Below are 19,466 nucleotides of genomic sequence, written 5' to 3' on the forward strand. Positions count from 1 at the left end.
ATCTACTTGTGTAGGAGGGGCTGTTGTATTGGTGCGATGCCAGGACAGACAAGATTGAGCGCATTAACCTGGAGACTGGAGAGAATAGAGAATTGGTGCTGGCCAACAACAACATGGATATGTTTGCAGTTTCTGTTTTTGAGGAATACATCTACTGGAGTGACAGGTCCGGCTATAGAATCCAACACCAAACTCTAGTACTGAAGACAGTGATTCTTTGTGTTCAACAATGCCTGAAACTATTTCAGTCCAACACGCTTCATGTTTTAGAATATTAATTGAGAGGTTTTGCACAGGACTCACGCAAATGGCTCCATTAAAAGAGGCAGTAAAGACAACGCTACAGATGCCATCCAACTTCGGACTGGGATTGGTGTACAATTAAAAGATATTAAAGTGTTTAACAGGGCCAGGCAGCAAGGTAGGAAAACGTTATGTACTTTATGTAACATACATTTCTCATAAAACGTTGCCACCCTTTCATCTTTTGGCTGAATTTCAGCTTGAACCTAAATTTACACCATCAATTTTTCAGGTGAAATTAATTTGACCTTAACTTTTGAATACACGTCCAACTGTTTCATATTTCAGTACCTTTTGCACCACTTGGTGGTCTCTAACTAGGAACAGAATGGCAAAATTCACAACAGGTGTTTGAACTATGAATCGACCGATACATTTGCAAGCACATCCAACTTCTATGCCTTACTGTAACTCTTCTTTGAACTCTTTGATCCTGTTTAAAGCCTCACAATAGCAAGGTACTGTTGATCAATTATTAGGTGTCGTCTTGGTCTTGCAATGTCAAAATGACATCAAGGATGATAAAGATGACTGTTTTATATACCAATTATAATTGAACCAAGAAATGTAATCGTCGATTCATAGATCAAAAACATTTTGTGAATTTTGCATTAGAGAACAACAAGTTGAACATTTGGACATTCAAATGTTGACATAATGTCAAATGAAGTTCACCTTTGTAGCTTATAGTATGTTTTAGTATAGTACATCCTAAAATTCTACCCGAAAGCCCAATAGCCCTCACTTTTTGTGAGTATATAACATTTATTTCACTGTGCTCAGCTTTTTTACTCTCCTCGCGAGCACAGTGATCTGTTAAGAGTTGGTCCCTTCAAATATCTAAAAACAAGAAGACACTCACTCACTTACATGCACACACTGATTAAAATGTATACTATTCATGCAAAAAACCCCAGCAAATGATGAAACAGTCAACTTTGCTCATTGTTTTACTCAGGCACCAACATCTGCAAACATAATAACGGCGACTGTGAACAGCTTTGTCTTTATCGTGGCAACGGTCAGCACACCTGCGCCTGTGCTCACGGCATGCTCGCCGAGGACAACCGCAGCTGCCGCGATTACGACGGCTACCTCCTCTACTCTGAGCGCACCATTCTGAAGAGCATCCACCTGTCGGACGAGACCAACTTAAACGCGCCCATAAAGCCGTTCGAAGACCCAGACCACATGAAGAATGTCATCGCCCTGAGCTTTGACTACCATGGCGGGGGCGGGAAGGGAGCCAACCGCATCTTCTTCAGCGACATCCACTTTGGCAACATCCAGCAGATCAACGACGACGGCACAGACAGAAAGATTGTGGTGGATAGTAAGTATGGACTCATACGATACAAAACACATCTAGGAGTGCTACTGACTTGCTGCAAAACTAGGTGCACTTCCACAATATAATGTGACCTAATACAAGAGCTATACTGTATAATATACAGGATTAATGTTATGAAAGCATGAAATAAATTGAAATATATGATAACAGACGACCTCAGTGTAACCCACCCAACATTTCCTAAGTTGCGCTCCCTCCTAGAAAGGTATTAATTTAATCATATGTTTATTAGCTCCGGTTTCCTCCCACATCCTAAAAACATGCATGGTAAGTTAATTGAAGACTCTAAATTGCCCGTAGGTGTGAAAGTGAGTGCGAATGGTTGTTTGTTTATACTGTATGTGCACTGCGATTGGCTGACGACCAGTTCAGGGTCTACCTGCCTCTCGCCCACAGATAGCTGGGATAGGCTCCAGCACGCACTCGTCGTCTCCCGTCGCTCATTTGCACGTCACAAGATTATTTAGCTCAACCAGTCAGAGGACGGAAAAATGCCGATGTCACTCAAAGCTTACATGAAGGCCAAGTGTGGTGAATCTGAAATTTGATTGGTTAAAAAAACAAAACCAAAAAAAACAGCCATTGCTAATACTGCATATGTGTCATGAGCCTGTACACCTGAGTCCAAAGGCCCTGGGCAGATGACATGACATCGCAACACATAGAACATAACATAACACACACACTACTGGGAGCTCGGCAGCCAAAAGAATGGCTATGAAATAAGGATAACAGACTGCTGAAAATAAAATAATAGAATTTCGTTTAAGTTGTGAATGTTGGACAGTGCTTCCGATGGTGTTTAGGCGACCAGAGAAGGACTTGCAGTCCCTGGCTTCACACTACTGATTATGCCTCTAGTGTCTGTAGATCTACACTGCATTAGCTAGAGGGGTTTGCCAATCAAAAGTGAGAATAAAGAGCCAAATCATGACACTATTCTTTTATTATATCAGTTGACTGTGAGGGTGTACCAAATTCTTCATTTCATGATAATTTTTTTTGTATCTCATTGAACTATGCAGTCTGCTCTGAAACCACCAAAGAAATATCAGAAAACGTGCACAGGGTTGACATGTTTAATAATGTTTTGTCAAGATCACAAGTTTGAAGACTTTGTGAAAAGGATAGTCAGTTATTCAGATTTTCTTCATTAGTCAGTTCCTTCTAAAGCAACATTGTGCTTGTTTAGTTATCCATTGAACGCTGCAGAGGGTTTCAAGTTTAATTGGTTGCTGTCCATTCTAAAGAGCACATTTCTATTCCTTGACCCAACCATCCATTTTCAATACCGCATGTCCTCATTAAATTTGTTGGTGTATGAGAGTCTACCCCAGTTGACTTTGGGTGACAGACAGGGTGCGACTTGGACTAGTCACCAGCCAGTTGCTGGGCACATATGGACAAACAAGCATACACGCGCTCTTTCACACCCGGACAATTTAGTCTCTTCAATTAACTCAACATGCATGTTTTTGAAATGAGGTAAGAAGCTGGCGTAACTGGAGAAAACCACGCAAGCATGGGGTGAACATGCAAACTCAAATCAGGAAAGGCCCGTGCAGAGATTCGAACCCCGAACCTCAGACCTTTGAGGCAGATGCGCTAACCAGCAGTTCGTAGTGCTTTCTGGAACGCAGTGCTATGTGATATTTTCAGCACATTTCTGACATTTCATACAATAAATCAATCCAGATTTAAAAGAGGTACTGCCATGACTTCTTTGTACACCACCTTCCAAATGATTATGCAAATAATATTTTTCTCAAATTTGTTCTATAGCGTCAATGTTAATGACAGTCTGCATAATTTTCAATTCATCAACCATTTCACTGAGCTTTGACTAGCAGCATTGGGAGGTTATATTTAGTGAAATGAAAAGCTATTTCAGTCACAACGTCTTAGTAGGTCAAGTTACATAATAGGATCCTTTATTTGATAGCAGCTTCACTATTCTTTCATCCCTTCAGCTTGAATTTCTTTACAAAGGATGTCAGAACAGCCTCTCAGAGCTTCTGCTTGAGTTTGAAATGCCTCTAACCCCCATAGATCCAACGGCTGATCGACATGTTCTGTGTATTATTTGCATCGACTAGAAAATTCAGAAAAAATATAATTTGAATATTAATTTGGAGAAGTCAATTTAGGCTTCAGAGCTTGTGTCCAGTTCAAAGCTCTGCACCATGTCCCTACCCAACATCATGTGAGGACAACCAGCCATGGAGTTTTTGCAGAAGGTCCAACGCTCTCTCCCCAGCTCCAGCAACTCTCTTCTGAACTTCTGACATGACATGAATCCGTACAGAATGGGGTTTACCACCACTACTGAGGATGCCAGCAATCTGGCCAAAATGGCAACAGTATTATAGCCCTTTGAGCCTTGAATCGTTCTTCCAACAATGGAGAACATGAGAGCATAGGACGGCAGCCAGAGGAGAGTGAAGACCAGGACCAATATAGCTGAAGCGTGAGTAACCTGGCTGTGGTAGCGCTCCAGCTGAGGGGCATTTCCAAAGAGCCGTGGGTGTCGAAGAAAGCAGTAGATCTTTGCATACATCAGCACAATTATTCCCAGTGGGAGGGCGAAGCCGAAGAAGAAGAGGTTGATGCTGTAGACAAGCTGGTTGAAGTCTGAAAGAAAAGCAAAGCAGTGCACAGCCCTGGAAGTTGTAATGGTGCGGAAGGCAAACTGTGGCGCTGCCGAGGCAGGAAGCCACAGAAGTGTCACTGTCCCTTTGACACGCCGGTGCATTCTCGAGCGATACACCCAGGTGTGGTGCACCACCGTGAGGTAACGAGTCACAGCCAGTGCCGCCAAGGTAAATACGGACGCAGATGAGCAGCCCACGCCGAGGAAGCTGACGCCTTTGCACATGAAGTTCCCAAAAGTCCAGAATCCCAAAGTGATGGCCGACGTGTGGAAGGGCAGGCAAAGCAACAATAACAAGTCAACTGCGCTCAGTGCCAGCAGCAGGGTTTCGGTACCATGTGTGGGGTGGTGGTCTTTACGCTTCCGACCTGTTAGGGTGGTGATGACCAGGAGTTGTCCCACCAAGCCAGTCACCAGGATTAGACCGTCCAGAATGGGCACCAGAACCTTAATCACAGCCTCCTCTTCCCTGTTCCTTTGGGCGGGTTCACTGCTGTTTACATGGTGCCCTGGCATCTCCATGTGTTCCCAATTAAAGTCAACTTAGTCACTAATCTCATTACCTGTTAATGTTAAGCATCAGAGTGGGATGATCACACAGCATCAGGGGAATCACGGCAATGACCACGCTTCACTAAAATGACTCAACCTCTCGTGATGATAGCAATGTTTGTATCGATTTCTTGGCACTATGCAATAATGGTTAAATTCATTCCGATGGTTTGCTCACAGTCCTTCCACTTTAAACGCATTCAAGTCTAACTGATGCTAAGTGGTCACCGTGGCAGGAGGCAGCTTGTCCAATTGGAAACGCCGCACAAGCTTGTAGCATGTGGACTCCACCCATCATTATATTCATAAGAAATAATGATCATGTACATAATAAGAGTAACAAAAGCTTGGCAGTTCTCTATGCTGCACAATCCCTATGCTTTCTCGGAGTGGTAATGTTCTTTAAGCAGGTGTCTCCCACTGTTTGCACAGTATCTATGGGACAAGCCAAGCAAGGGGAGGGTTGCTGTAATATCCCCTCACATAACACTTTCTCGTACTGACTTTCTGTGTTTGTTAACCTGCTTTTTAGGTGCATTCAGTTGCTGTCAGTCAACTTGGTATTAATCGGTGGAATTGTCCTCCATTTAGATTAGGCTCTATTGACTTTCTGCAAAGAGCAAACAGCTGCTTGGAGTGTTAGTCTTTTTATGGCCGTGTTGAGTGGTTGTAAAGATCATTAATTGTATGACTAAGAACAAATAGATGGCCTTATTGGAGGCAGTAGGACATGGTAGAGTGCATTCCTATATTGTTGGAAAAGTGGGCACCGCCTTTTAGAAATACACTTTGCCGTCTTCTGGAAGAAGTGGACTTGAACAGCTGCAGTGGTTGGCCTCCCCCAAGGCTCACTTGTCAAGCTGTTCCGTGTCAGTTCTCTTTCCAACCATGAATGAGGGGATCCAGAGGGAGTTGTATTTGTATGTGCAGACAGTCAGCCATGAAGTGTCAGCACGACACATTGCTTTAAGCTCACGCCAGGAACAGCAGTTGTGGTGCACATGATCGTTGCCGTGTCACTTCCTTATTTTCCTCAAATTATGGCTTTTTTTTTCCCCCCCCCTTGCAAGAAGTTTGAAAACGGCGATTGTATGCTACTCTTAATTGACATATTTGTGGCTTTCTTAAAACATGATCATTGATTAGCCGTTTTTGCCTCTTTGGCAACAGATGACTTCAAGGGTGGGACAGCAGCTTGACCAAAATAAAGGCTAAAATATATAAACTATTATACATACAGTATTCAGCTTTTTTATAAACACAATTCAGCTCATTCAATGAACCAGTCTATGGTGAGAACAAAATTCCACAAAATAGGCTGTATGGGCACGCTTACTGTCTCACATGTTGCATGTTCTCCTTGTGCCTGTGTGGGTTTTCTCCGGGCATTCCGGTTTCCTCCCACATCCCAAACACATGCATGGTAGGTTAATTGACAACTGATAATTGCCCGTAGGTGTGAATGTGAGCGCGAATGGTTGTTTGTTTATATGTGCCCTGCGATTGGCTGGCGACCAGTTCAGGGTGTACTCCGCCTCCTGCCCGATGATAGCTGGGATAGGCTCCAGCACGCCCGCGACCCTAGTGAGGATAAGCGGCTCAGAAAATGGATGGATGTTGAAAACCCCACCCATAGATTACAAGAATGTAAAAAAGTAAATCCAAAGTTATCCACCCAGCGTCCTTTATACATTTTGTGGAGGTTTCTGGAGTATTGTTCGCATAATACTGTTAAAAAGCATACTCATGAAGATGAAAACATACCCTTCTAAGCAAAGGCAAATTGGCTAATTTTCCATTGACGGGACTTGATTCTGATTCGTACTGACTGGCTTGACAGCAGCATAAGGTCTCAGAAATGTTCTTTAAAGACCCACTTCCTCCCTCTCGTCCACAGATGTCGGTTCAGTCGAGGGCCTGGCGTACCACCGCAGTTGGGATACGCTCTATTGGACCAGTTACACAACCTCCACCATCACTCGGCATACTGTGGACCAGAGCCGCTCTGTGGCCTATAACCGCAACACTGTGGTCACCATGTCTGGAGAGGACCACCCCAGAGCCTTTGTGCTGGACGAGTGTCAGGAGTGAGTCATTAATATGGAATCATGGCCAGGCTGGGCCCAGTTCCAGCTGCTTTTCGCTCCACTTTCTTCCCACCAACCCATTTGTTTCACTCCACTCAGCCGTTACTTTTGTTTAATGGCATGTTTTGGCAAGGCCTGCTGCCGATTAGATTATCCGTCCTGTGTTTGTTTTTTTGTTTCTCACCACAGTCTCATGTTCTGGACAAACTGGAACGAGCAGACTCCCACCATCATGAGGGCATCCCTGAATGGAGCCAACGTGCTGGCGATCATCAGCAGTGATATCAAAACTCCCAACGGCCTCGCTATAGACCACCGAGCAGAGAAGCTCTACTTCTCTGACGCCACGCTGGACAAGATAGAACGCTGTGAATACGACGGGAGCAGCCGATATGTAAGGATGTGGAAGTAAAGGAGATACCAAGTTATTTGGAATGACCCCTCAACTGTTTTCCTTTTTAGGTTTTGTTGAAAAACGAGCCTGTGCATCCGTTTGGTCTGGCCGTGTATGGAGACTACATCTTCTGGACAGATTGGGTGAGGAGAGCCGTCCTCAGAGCTGACAAGTACACAGGTGGAGACATGAAAGTACTGCGAGCTGACATCCCTCAGCAGCCAATGGGAATTGTTGCACTGGCCAATGACACCAACAGCTGTGAGTTCCGTTCACTGCTGTTCATTTTACGTAATTCGCCCTGCAAGGTTAAGTTCTTTGAGGTTTTTGCTCCACTGAGTCATTTGTTGCAGAGATGGTAAAATTCTCACTCCAACATAACTCCACCTTCCTGTGTCGCTCATCCTTCAGGTGAGTTTTCTCCTTGCCGCACAAATAACGGAGGCTGCCAAGACCTGTGTCTGCCCACTTCTGATGGGAGGGTCAACTGCAGTTGCCGTGGAGACAGACAACTTCTGGAAGACAACACCTGCTCTTGTAAGGAGGAGAAAATAAATTATTTAAAACACAAATGTGGCTTAAATGATAAAACTCAATGAATGTTTGTACCTCACCAGCATTGAACATCTCCTGCGGGAGTGTGGATGACTTTGAGTGTGGAAACGGGGATTGCATCAACTACAGCCTGACCTGTGATGGCATGCCCCATTGCAAGGACAAGTCTGATGAGAAGCAGTCCTACTGTGGTAAGGATTGAGCAATTTATGCAACTATAACATCTTATATACTATATTTGTTATGGCTATTCTTGCATCCCAAACAAGTCTCCAAAAACCATTACAGTAGCTTTCTGAGGAGGAGGTTTAGTACAAAAGTTTCAATTTCATTATAAAAAAAGACCTTGGTTTTGTCATAAGAGTGTTCCGCAAAGGCGCACCTGACAGTTACTTCTGTTTGACCCAGTTTTGTATCAGCTTTGTCCATATTTGGCTAAGACCCCTTTCATCTGATTGGTTACCTCTGTAGAAGACCCACTTGCAAGAGCACACGTGTTTCTTATATTGACAGCACTCCTTGGGAGTAGAGAGGGAGGCGGAGATCTTTTTCTAGTTGATGTAGATGAGCTTGAGCGATTCGAACGATCTGATTTCACGCCTCTCAGCAGAAAAATCTCTGGAACTCGTCAATGGGTGGATGGTTTTAATTCATTTTTCACATAAGAGGATATTACATTTTAAATACTAGAAAAAGTTGGTTTGGCAAAATACGGGACCTTTAAAACCTGGATTTTCCCATTTATTGCCTAAATGATTCTACTCTTCCACTCTAGTGCCGCTTTAAGATGATAGAATAGCTTGTATGCGAGAGAGAGAGCGAGAGAGAGACAGAGACAGACTTTCTAACATACTGCTTCTTTCCAGCCAATCGAATTTGTAAGAAAGGCTACAGACGTTGCATGAATGGCCGCTGCATTGGTCACCAGTTCTGGTGCGACGGCACAGACGACTGTGGTGACCACTCTGATGAAATGCCTTGCAACAGTAAGTCATTCATGTCCGTTCCGTCACTGTATGTTATTGTGCGAACATTTGCATGCATGTCTAATCTACCTATTTTAAATACACCAACTGCAGATGAAAAGTTAGAGAATGGGTTCGCTGGTCTTCCATATGTTTTGATCAAGTCATGAATTGCTTTGGAACTGGTTAAAGTAAAGTGAAGTTGATTAGTACTGACATTATGCTCATCACTATGATTTAAACCATCTACTTGTAGTGACCCTGTGCAAAGTAGGGGAGTTCCAGTGCAAAGATGGCAGCTGTATCGCCAACTTAAGCCGCTGCGACCAGGTTGTCAACTGCGAAGATGCCAGCGATGAAATGAACTGCCGTAAGGCCGCTTAAAAAGATGCGAGACAATGAATTAAGATTTGTTCGAAGCGGAGTTCTGAAAATGTCTTTTTTTTATTCTCAGAACCCACCGACTGCTCCCGTTTCTTCCGCTTGGGAGTGAAAGGTGCTTCCTTCCAGAGCTGTGAGAAAACCACCCTGTGTTATCTGTCCTCATGGGTGTGTGATGGCAACAATGACTGTGGGGACTTCTCTGATGAGCGGAACTGCCCTGGTGTGGAGCTTTGCTAGCTTTTATGCATCACAGTCTGCTTAAGTGCATAAAAGCGAACTTCTGATTTCTTTGTCTGGTCTTTCAGATAAACGCAAGCTTAAATGTCCAGTCAACTTCTTTGCTTGCCCCAGTGGCCGCTGCATCCCAATGAGCTGGACTTGTGATAAGGAAAATGACTGCGAGAATGGAGCTGACGAGACACACTGCGGTCAGTCTGATGTTGATGGAGTGTCCTTACACTCAGTGGCTAGAACATAAAGTACAATGAATATATACTGTATGCATTCAAATTCTACATGGTCATAACATTTGTAACTGAGGCACAAAATATTAGGAACACCTAAATATGATAGAGTGCTGTCGTGCAACTGAAAATTACAACAGCAATAATTACATTTTTGTATTTTCTTGTTTATCTCTGTCTGGCCCCCATTGCCTATGGCACATAAGAGAAACGTTGTTGTCCTTTGCAGACAAATTTTGTCCATCCATCCATTTTGAATGTGGAAACCACCGCTGCATTTCCAGCCACTGGGTGTGCGATGGCGCTGATGACTGTGGTGATGGATCGGATGAGGATGAGAAATGCAGTAAGCGATGCACTCAATTGCAAGCAGCTCTTTTTCCAGAAAGTGTCTAATAAACTTCGATGGGAAGTTGGAGGTATTGTGGGTAATTTAATGGAAAGGTATCATTTTCAAGCATAAATATAAACTGTTTTGTCACAAGAAGAGGTCCTCGCAAAATAATACAATTAAAAATAAATTCTGGTTAATTCCCATGGAAAATTTCTAACTTTGAAAATTCCTGGAATTTTACAAACTGAGTCATTATGTGGTACCATTCACTTTTCGTATGACTCCAGAATCCAAAACCTGCAGTCCTGAGGCCTTCCAGTGTCCCGGCTCTCATACGTGTGTGCCGCAGCGCTGGAAGTGTGATGGAGACAAGGACTGTCCGGATGGAGCTGACGAGAGTGTCACGGCGGGCTGCTGTGAGTTGGACATGTGCATAATAAACAGAGAAGCCAATTTGTCTTAATTATCTTAAATGAAATTCTGTGAATACTTCCATAAATGTATTCCTTTCCACTTTCAGTGTACACCAACAACACATGTGATGACAATGAGTTCATGTGCCAGAATAGACAGTGTATTCCCAAGCACTTTGTGTGCGATCATGACATTGACTGTGCTGATGGTTCAGATGAGTCTCCTGAATGTGGTGAGCGTGTAATGTCTGTGTTGAGAAACTTGATACAGAATTCATAACCCACTAAGGTTGGAATAAATTAAGTTACTTTGTTTACTTTTGAAGAATATCCAACGTGCGGTCCTGATGAGTTCCGCTGCGCCAACGGCCGCTGCCTCAATCAGAAGAAATGGGAGTGTGATGGCGAATTTGACTGCCAAGATCACTCTGATGAAGCTCCCAAGAACCCGCGGTGCACTGACTCAGGTTAGAATTGTCACAGTCTTCTACCAGTATACTGTACAACAGGCATTGACAATACTGTACTGTACATGGGACTGGTCTTGAAGCGCAGTGTTTGCATAAGGAACGTCTCCAGTGGTTTCCTTCTGCTGGTTGCCATTCTCCACTGATCTTCACATTTAGTGTTCTAGTGTCAAAGTGATACTTTTCACCAGTGATTATTTTCAAACTATCCCTCCCATCTCATGGATTGTTTCTCCCATTTCCAACAAGCAGTATAGTTTGCTACACTACACAATTGTATGTCCATTGGAAAGCAAAATGTTGTTGTACCAAAAGGGCAGAGCTTTTAAAATTGCTCTAATTGATTGGTTGTCAGAGAATGGTCTTTTCCATCTTGTCTTTGGTTACTCTTTATTTTTCTTTTTTGAATTCATGGGTGGGTTATACTGTGTTGTACTACTATGATGTCACTCTGTTCACATATAGCTATCACAGCTGTAAACATGCGCTAGATCAGAGTTTAGCATTCAAAACTAGATTTATGTTTAATCGGGGGAATTCTCATATTGATTCAGTGATTATTGTACAGTATCCCACCATAGGAAATGTTTACGGTGCACCTCCACATACAGTATCATCAACAATTTTCTACGACCATGCATTTCTCATTTCATTGGGACGACAAATACACACCTCTACCACAGTATCCCGCTTTTTGTGTACAATTTATTGCAGTACAAATCACGCAGCGCTTAGCGTGCCATTTGCGTGTGATTTCAGAGAGGATGTGTAACGAGTCAGCTTTCATGTGCCGCAATGGAAATTGTTTGAACGAGACTCTGCTGTGTGACCGGAATGATGACTGCGGCGACGGCTCCGATGAACTCAACTGCTTCATTAACGAGTGTCTCAACAGTAAACTGAGTGGCTGCTCACAACTCTGCGATGACCTAAAGATTGGCTACAAGGTAAGCTGTCTGTGTTTTTTCTTATTTTACTTTTTATCCTGCATTTGCTCAGTAAATCTAAGCAAAAACTGAATGTCCAAGTACATATACACAGTATGTCAATTATTGTATACCCTGGTACCTTGGCTTACAAGTTTTTTAAATACGAGATGTTCTCTGCCATTTTTCTTTTTGTCTTCAGTCACAACCCAAAATTTTAGTTATGAGGGGTAAATAGTGGCAGTAAATTTCACAAGCAGCAGAGAGAGAACAATTCTTCAAAAAGGAGGCCAAGTGCTTGCTAAAACCTGTTAATTGCCATTCACAGCTTAACCCTTTAACACTGACACAATTAACCAAACCATAACTTATACGAAAATCTGCAAGCTTAATGGTAGCACACAATGCAAAACGGCACAGACAGGCTAAAGAAACTAGCATCGATGTTGCGGCGGTTATAAACCTTTGAGGAATGGATATTTAAACACAGCACGTGCAGCAACACATGGAGATAGATAATATAACAATATTCACACCTCTGCGAAAAACAACTAATATTACTGCAGCTTACCGAGGCACTTATTTGTGAAACTCTTCTTTGTTTATTATGGATGGCTATTTTATTGCTCCCTGGTGACTAGGGCACACACACCTGAAGAAGCACAGTCAAAACATGAAAATGTGATGCACAAACCTTTAACTTTTAAAAAGTTAAATTTTTTTGCATTCTATTTAATTATGTTATGACTGTTTTTTTTTTTAAATAAAGTATACTCTAGAGTGCTAGTTTTCTTACTAGAAAACATGTCACAAAACATTTTGTTGGTGTTTTTTTTGGGCTGGTACAGTTTAATGGCATTTTCATTCATTTCAATGGGGAAAGATGATTTGCAATAAGAGTGTTCTGAGTTAAGAGCATGTTTATGGAACAAATAAAATTCGTAGATCGAGGATTGAGGCACCACTGTTTTCCTAATAGTTGTACTAATTTTCCTGACAAGTGGGGCGCACAGGTTGGAATCTGACTTGAGGCATGTGCTTGCGTAAGACCATAACTTGTTTTGGCTCTCCTTCCTGAAAGTAGTAGGCGCGAAAAGAACAGCTTGAACTATGCATGAACTTTCATGTTTGTAGTAGCGAGGCCGCGGTCAGAGCTTCTTTTGAAAATCATTAGGCGTGCCTGCACCCTACCGATGAACCAGCTTGAGTCATCATGTAAATTTGGTGTTTACATAAGAACGAGGCTAGTAATGTGAACTGTGTTGATTGTGAGGAGTTTATCGTATCTACTTGGCAACCAAAGTGACTGTGCCTGAATTTCATAGAATAGACGGCTGATTTTGATGTGCAAGGGGCTTATTAGATTACATATGATATTTCCAAAGATCCCAGGGGTCCTTCGAAATGTTCAGAGTTCTTGAATTTTTTATAAAGTGCTTAAAATAACTATGATAGCAATGAATGAATGACAATTCTTTACTTTTTACAAGCAGATACATAATACGTAAGAAAAAAAAAAGGTAATGTATATATTGAATACTTTTTAAAATTATTTCTTCTCCATCTGATTTAATAAAACAATCTTATCATCTATGGCCAAGCCCTTTTTGGTAAGTGTGTTTGAGATGAAGTAAGTCATTTAGAGAATATACAGTACAGTTAAGCCCAATATAATTCTTACCCCAGGCCAATTTTGAGTAAGTTGTTTTTTAATTGTTTCATGGGTATCTTCTATGTGTAAATGACTCAAAAGAAAGTAGTCGCAAAAGTGATAGATATAACCTATTATTAATAGATGGCAATTTGAAAAATATTACGCACATTTTGAGGAAACAGTCTTTTTCTCCATTTGACAGGAAACTGAGGACTGCAAGCATAATCTGTTGTAGAACACCGTAATAAACTCTGCATTTCCACTTCCCAGAACATCATGTTCGCCCAGCGGCTTGTTGCTAGGTAGAATTTATTGTGTGCAAATGTTTCCACTCCAAACGCCAATTAAAATGTTGGCATATGCTAGTAAGGCCCCTCTTGGCTGTTTGAATGGCAAACTAGCATCTGTTTATCTATGTACTGTGATACCTTGACTTATTTGAGATACGGGTCGTAGCTCGGCTGATTTTATATATTTTTTTGTCTTGAGTTGCGAATAAAGATTGCACGGTACACACACAAAGACAATTGGCCTGTTTTTGTGTCGATTTTGCCCCTTCCCGACCAAGCACAAACTACAATCTTAAAGATTATCCTATAAAATTGTCCTGAGGTCTGATGTGTGTTAAGAGTGGATTTGTCCCGATTTTAGCATCCAAAACAGGTCGGGGCTGACCATCTTAAATAATGAACGTGTTCAATATTTACGACGAAAAGTCTTGATATATATATATATATATATATATATATATATATATATAGATAGATATATAGATAGATAGATAGATAGATAGATATATAGATAGAGAGAGAGAGAGATTTCTTATCTTTACATGTGGGTCTGTCAAAGATAAAACATCTTTTAAGATTGAAAAAGTCTTTGTGTGTACCAAGCCTTACGAGTGCTAAATGCTACCAGCGAACTTCACAACAAGCAGCAGTTTGGCACAGAGTGGACAATTCTTCAAAAAAGAAGCCAAGGTCTTGCTTCAAGTTGTTCATTGTCACACCCAGTTCAAGTTTACTGTAAAACCTAACATACAAGAAAAAATTGCACATGTATTTAACCAAACCATGTTAACTTTGTCAAAAGTCTGCTAGCCTAATGCTAACACACAATCCAAAACGCCCTAGTTGGGTTAACGAAACTAGCCTCAATGATGCGGTTATTATGAATCTTTAAACAACAAGCAGTAGCATCACATGTCGACAGACCATCTAAACATAATCACAGGCATGCACGGTATATTCTTAATCCTCTGCAAAAAAAAAAGACCAACATTATTGAAGTTTAATTGCGATGGTGGTCTTCTGTGTTCATCATCATCACTACCTGTAGTACAGTATGTCTGTATGTATTATGCTGCACACTGAGGGCAAAGGCATGCACACCAGAAGCAGCAGAAAGCCCATTGAATTATCATGATGCGCAAACTGCTTAACTCTTTACATTCTGTCTAATTACATTATTAGTGTATGTTTTTATAAGTACAATACTGGAGCGTGCTATTTTTCAAATTATGGGGTGCTAAAACATAAATTTGATTTCTGTTCATTTCAATCGCGAAGGACGATTTGAGATATGCATGTTTTGAGTTATGAGCATGATCACGGAACAAATTTAACTCATAAATTAAGTCCCCACTGTACATTTTGCAATTACATTTCACACCTCTGCATTAAATATACAGTAAATGACAGAAACAAAAAGGGGGTAAAAAAGCAAAATCAAGTAACTGTGTATGTGAGGCTTAAGATGTTTGTCCATAAAAAGATGCTGACCTCTTTCGTGCACTTGGCACATTCAGTGCAGGTGCCATCCTGGTTTCCAGCTAAAGCGGGACGGGAAGACGTGTGTGGACGTGGACGAGTGCACCACCACCTACCCTTGTACTCAGCGCTGTATCAACACACACGGCAGCTTCCACTGTCTCTGCGTGGATGGCTTTGAAGTCAGCCCCAATGATCCCACCATCTGCAAATCCACATCAGGTACTGCACTAAATTGGCAAATAGAAGTGTTTTATTGGGTTGCTTATAGCCCATTAAATCCTAAATATGTTCCTCTTATTTTTGTGTGCAGAGGAGGAGGCCTACCTGATCTTTGCTAACCGATATTACCTGCGAAAGCTCAACCTTGATGGTTCCAACTACACGCTTATTAAACAGGTACAGAACCAAAAGAATATTTGGTCTTTTTCTCTTAATGCCCCCTGTGAACACACACTTGCCGCTGTTTTAGGGTCTGAATAATGCTGTGGCACTGGACTTCCACTATGCAGAGCAGATGATCTACTGGACTGATGTCACCACTCAAGGCAGCATGATCCGACGCATGCGTATGAACGGCAGCAACATAGAGGTTGGTCAGCAAAATAAGCGTCCTTGGCCCCTTGGTAATGCGCATACAGTAAACATTTTTGCGTAATTACCTTACAGGTGTTGCACCGGACCTCTCTGAGTAACCCAGATGGCGTAGCAGTGGATTGGGTCGGTGGAAACTTGTACTGGTGTGACAAAGGCCGAGACACCATTGAAGTGTCCAAACTTAACGGAGCCTACCGGACAGTGTTGGTCACCAGCGGGCTGAGGGAACCTCGCGCTGTGGCCGTGGATGTGCGCTACGGGTGAGAACCAATGAGGGGTACAGTGGTCCCTCGCTATATTGCAGTTGGTTTGATAAAATATGGAACCTTTAATATAGCCTACCACCTCTAGTTAGAATGAATTGTAATCATAACAGGTTGTTAGGATAGAAGGAAGATGGAAGCTAGCCGACCTGCCAATTGCCTCAACTGAAGCCATCACTCTCCAAAACACAGTGGCTAACGCTTTAGCCAGTTCACAGCCAGCTAACTATACATCCTCATTCGCTCACTTCCAGTCACTCAACAGGCCAAGCCCGCCTTTTAAAGGCACGTACACATTTAACCTCACAGATACTACATTGTAGAATGTGAGGATGGTGAACCCATGTGGGCAAAAATAATACCATATAAGTTGGTATATTATATGTGTGAAGCTTTCAAATATATAAAAATAATAAAATCAATATTTGGTTGCTACTTTGCAGATTTCGTCTATTGCGTGATAAATGAGGCATAACGGTATTTGCAATTTGAAGAACGTAATGTGTAATTATGATGCATAAAATTGTACTTTTTTGTCAAGGTACCTGTACTGGTCTGATTGGGGTGACAATCCCCATATTGGAAGAATTGGCATGGATGCCACCAACAGAAGCGTACTCATCCAGGATAAGATCACATGGCCCAATGGACTAACCTTGGACTTCATCAATGACCGCATATACTGGGCAGACGCCCGGGAGGATTACATTGAGTTTGCCAGCCTGGATGGCACCAGCAGACACACAGGTCACATATCATTGTCCACTTGAAATATTTTGGACCATTTATGGGATACGAAATAAGTCCTTCGACATTTTTATTTGCTACCCAAATTCCTTCAATTAGATTTGTAACATACAGTATGTATCGCTCTTATCTATCTCAGATTTTCTGATGACACAGTGGTGGTGAAATAAGGAAGTTAAAGACCTATGTTTTTTTTTTCCTTTTTGGATTCTGATTAAAAAGATACTAAAGGTCACATCATGCTATAAAAGTTCAAATTTTGAAACTCTTCTCAGTCCCAGGTTACAACATTTTTGATTAGCTAATGACGACGTGTGTTGCACATCAATAAATGTGATTGATATGGATTATTACTGTATTTTACAAGCAAAGCGAATTAGGTGTTACGCACTTGCACCAAACACAGGAAGCAAATGCATGCCGTCTATGGGAGCATAAAGAGAACATTGAGAGTGTAAAATCTAATCAGGCATATTGAACATTACATAACACTAGATATAGCGCTGGCCATGTTGTCGTGCACCCATCCGGCTCCCATTTAATATTAACAGAGCCTCGATGTTTGCTCAGCCACATTACAGCTCCAACATTAAAATGTCATTATTCAACAATAAACAATTTAACTCCTCAATGAATTTCTAACCCCTCGAATTGTTAAAACATGCACTCTGGCGACTTCATTAGGTACGCAATCCACTGTCTGAAATGTAATAGAAGACTTACTGTGTCAGTAAGTCTGTTTTTACAAAAATAATGATGCTCAATTGATGTGGCCAGTTAGTGCATTTTTTTCAAAGTTGAACTCAGGTAACAGTCTTTGAGCAATATTATAATGGTAAAACACTTGTGAATTGTGACATGTTTTTTGCACCTTGGCAGTTCTTAGTCAAGACATCCCACACATCTTTGCCATGACGCTGTTTGAAGAGTACATCTACTGGACTGACTGGGAGACAAAGTCCATCAACAGAGCTCACAAGACACTGGGGACCAACAAAACCACCCTGATCAGCACCCTGCATCGGCCCATGGATGTGCATATTTACCACCCCTATCGCCAGCCCCAGGGTAAGATACTTCAAGTCCCTGTAAAGTGAAAATAAATGTCTTCTAAATTTGATACACTACGTTGTTGTTGCAATACTGTCAAATCTAAATGATTAAAAAAAACTGCAAACACTATTGGCCTATATGAAATGAGGCTTCATAGTTGTGAAAAATCAAGCCTTTCTTTCCGCTCACCTACGTTGTGAGTGTGTCCGCTGAACGCCCTGAAACCACAACCCTCTCGACTGTAAACTGTCAATCAAATACTCCGTCAAGCATCTAGCATCTTTCTTATGCCTACACATGACTACATGTTTGAGCTGTGAAAATATATCCGCTTGAAGCCTCAAGGTCACAGTGGTTGGAATATATTCCCATTGGGTTGTCGCGGGGCTTTTCCACACTGACAGCGAGGCGCTCTAAAGTGGCCACACCAATGCAATGCCCTGGTCCACATGCTGACCGACCAAGTCTGACTTTTTTCCCCCCTCTCTCTTCCGCCCTCTCTCCGTGACGTGCATGCACTCGCGGCCGACAACAAGGCACTCTCAAGCGCTCATGCATGTGAACTTTCTGGAGGGTAATTGCATTTTTGGGGTGTAGGTACAGCTAGCTAGCTAACTGCACGTTGCAAATGCACCGGATAACTGACAAACAAAGGCGCTCAAGTTCTTATGTAGTGGGAGAGAGGTGACTCATAAGTGGGCACATGTGCATTATTGGGCCCCAATTCAGGAAAACTAAAATGGTGAAAAACAGTTTAGTTCTATAGCTCCACAACTGAGTACTGCATAGTTATCAATCTTTGTATGTTTTCAGCAATTATCTTCAAACATGTATCATGTGTTTAGAAACAAATCTCTGAATTTACACTCTTTAATTTAGAAGCAAGAATATCTAATTGATAGTTTAATTATTGTTTTGATCAAATGGAAAAAGGTGGAAAACAAAATTATTATTTATAATAATAACATTTTACCTAGTCTGCCATTGTGTATTGATTACAAATTGTATTAATTGTACATGCATATTTGTAATTGTGTACATTTATATCATACATTTTATATAAATTACATGTCATAATAGTTGGTAGGCATGGATGCACATGTTGTATTCTAAATTTACCAGAAAATCTTATTCTGTGCCGTTGAACATTTCTTGAGTGTTATCTGTTTGCCAGTGAGCAACCACCCATGCCAGACGAACAACGGCGGCTGCAGTAACCTGTGCCTCCTCTCTCCTGGAGGAGGCTACAAATGCGCATGCCCCACCAACTTCTACCTTGCCAATGACCACCGCACATGCATGTCCAACTGTACGGCCAGCCAGGTAATGGGAGCTGCGCAGACTTGCTCATCATTCCCTCAGCGTGTGCTTTTATTCACTTCCCATTTTCGTCTTGTAGTTTGTCTGCAAGAATGATAAGTGCATTCCTTTCTGGTGGAAATGCGACACGGAGGACGATTGCGGCGATCGCTCAGACGAGCCTGCCGACTGTTGTGAGTGTAGATTTTTTTTTTTAACCATTGAGGAAGCGGGCTGTG

At 41.9% G+C, this 19,466-nt stretch overlaps 2 protein-coding genes across 4 annotated transcripts in view; one reads left to right on the forward strand and one right to left on the reverse strand.

The window, feature by feature from the left end:
* lrp1ab (low density lipoprotein receptor-related protein 1Ab) overlaps positions 1–19,466 on the forward strand; it is a 117,259-nt gene that overhangs the window by 83,773 nt on the left and 14,020 nt on the right. For all 3 annotated transcript variants that reach the window (XM_061675727.1, XM_061675736.1, XM_061675744.1), the window contains exons 39-63: positions 15–166; positions 297–421; positions 1,262–1,636; positions 6,754–6,943; positions 7,133–7,337; positions 7,406–7,598; positions 7,749–7,874; positions 7,955–8,083; positions 8,759–8,878; positions 9,114–9,227; positions 9,312–9,461; positions 9,547–9,669; positions 9,935–10,051; positions 10,327–10,455; positions 10,560–10,685; positions 10,779–10,919; positions 11,679–11,866; positions 15,307–15,490; positions 15,582–15,667; positions 15,741–15,860; positions 15,938–16,125; positions 16,670–16,875; positions 17,755–17,943; positions 19,103–19,251; positions 19,328–19,421. In XM_061675727.1, the coding sequence (XP_061531711.1) occupies positions 15–166; positions 297–421; positions 1,262–1,636; positions 6,754–6,943; positions 7,133–7,337; positions 7,406–7,598; positions 7,749–7,874; positions 7,955–8,083; positions 8,759–8,878; positions 9,114–9,227; positions 9,312–9,461; positions 9,547–9,669; positions 9,935–10,051; positions 10,327–10,455; positions 10,560–10,685; positions 10,779–10,919; positions 11,679–11,866; positions 15,307–15,490; positions 15,582–15,667; positions 15,741–15,860; positions 15,938–16,125; positions 16,670–16,875; positions 17,755–17,943; positions 19,103–19,251; positions 19,328–19,421 (3,919 nt within the window). The remainder of the gene's footprint in view (positions 1–14; positions 167–296; positions 422–1,261; positions 1,637–6,753; positions 6,944–7,132; positions 7,338–7,405; positions 7,599–7,748; positions 7,875–7,954; positions 8,084–8,758; positions 8,879–9,113; positions 9,228–9,311; positions 9,462–9,546; positions 9,670–9,934; positions 10,052–10,326; positions 10,456–10,559; positions 10,686–10,778; positions 10,920–11,678; positions 11,867–15,306; positions 15,491–15,581; positions 15,668–15,740; positions 15,861–15,937; positions 16,126–16,669; positions 16,876–17,754; positions 17,944–19,102; positions 19,252–19,327; positions 19,422–19,466) is intronic.
* On the reverse strand, positions 2,086–4,826 carry LOC133402145 (galanin receptor type 1-like). Its single transcript, XM_061675756.1, has one exon. It carries the CDS (start codon positions 4,824–4,826, stop codon positions 3,798–3,800), a length of 1,029 nt encoding a protein of 342 aa, XP_061531740.1. The 3' UTR covers positions 2,086–3,797.

This window comes from Phycodurus eques, chromosome 1 (genome assembly GCF_024500275.1).
Source record: "Phycodurus eques isolate BA_2022a chromosome 1, UOR_Pequ_1.1, whole genome shotgun sequence".
Lineage (NCBI taxonomy): Eukaryota > Metazoa > Chordata > Actinopteri > Syngnathiformes > Syngnathidae > Phycodurus > Phycodurus eques.

Excerpts from the sequence above, each read along its gene's own strand:
- LOC133402145 (XM_061675756.1), bottom strand. The coding sequence starts at position 4,826 with ATGGAGATGCCAGGGCACCATGTAAACAGCAGTGAACCCGCCCAAAGG.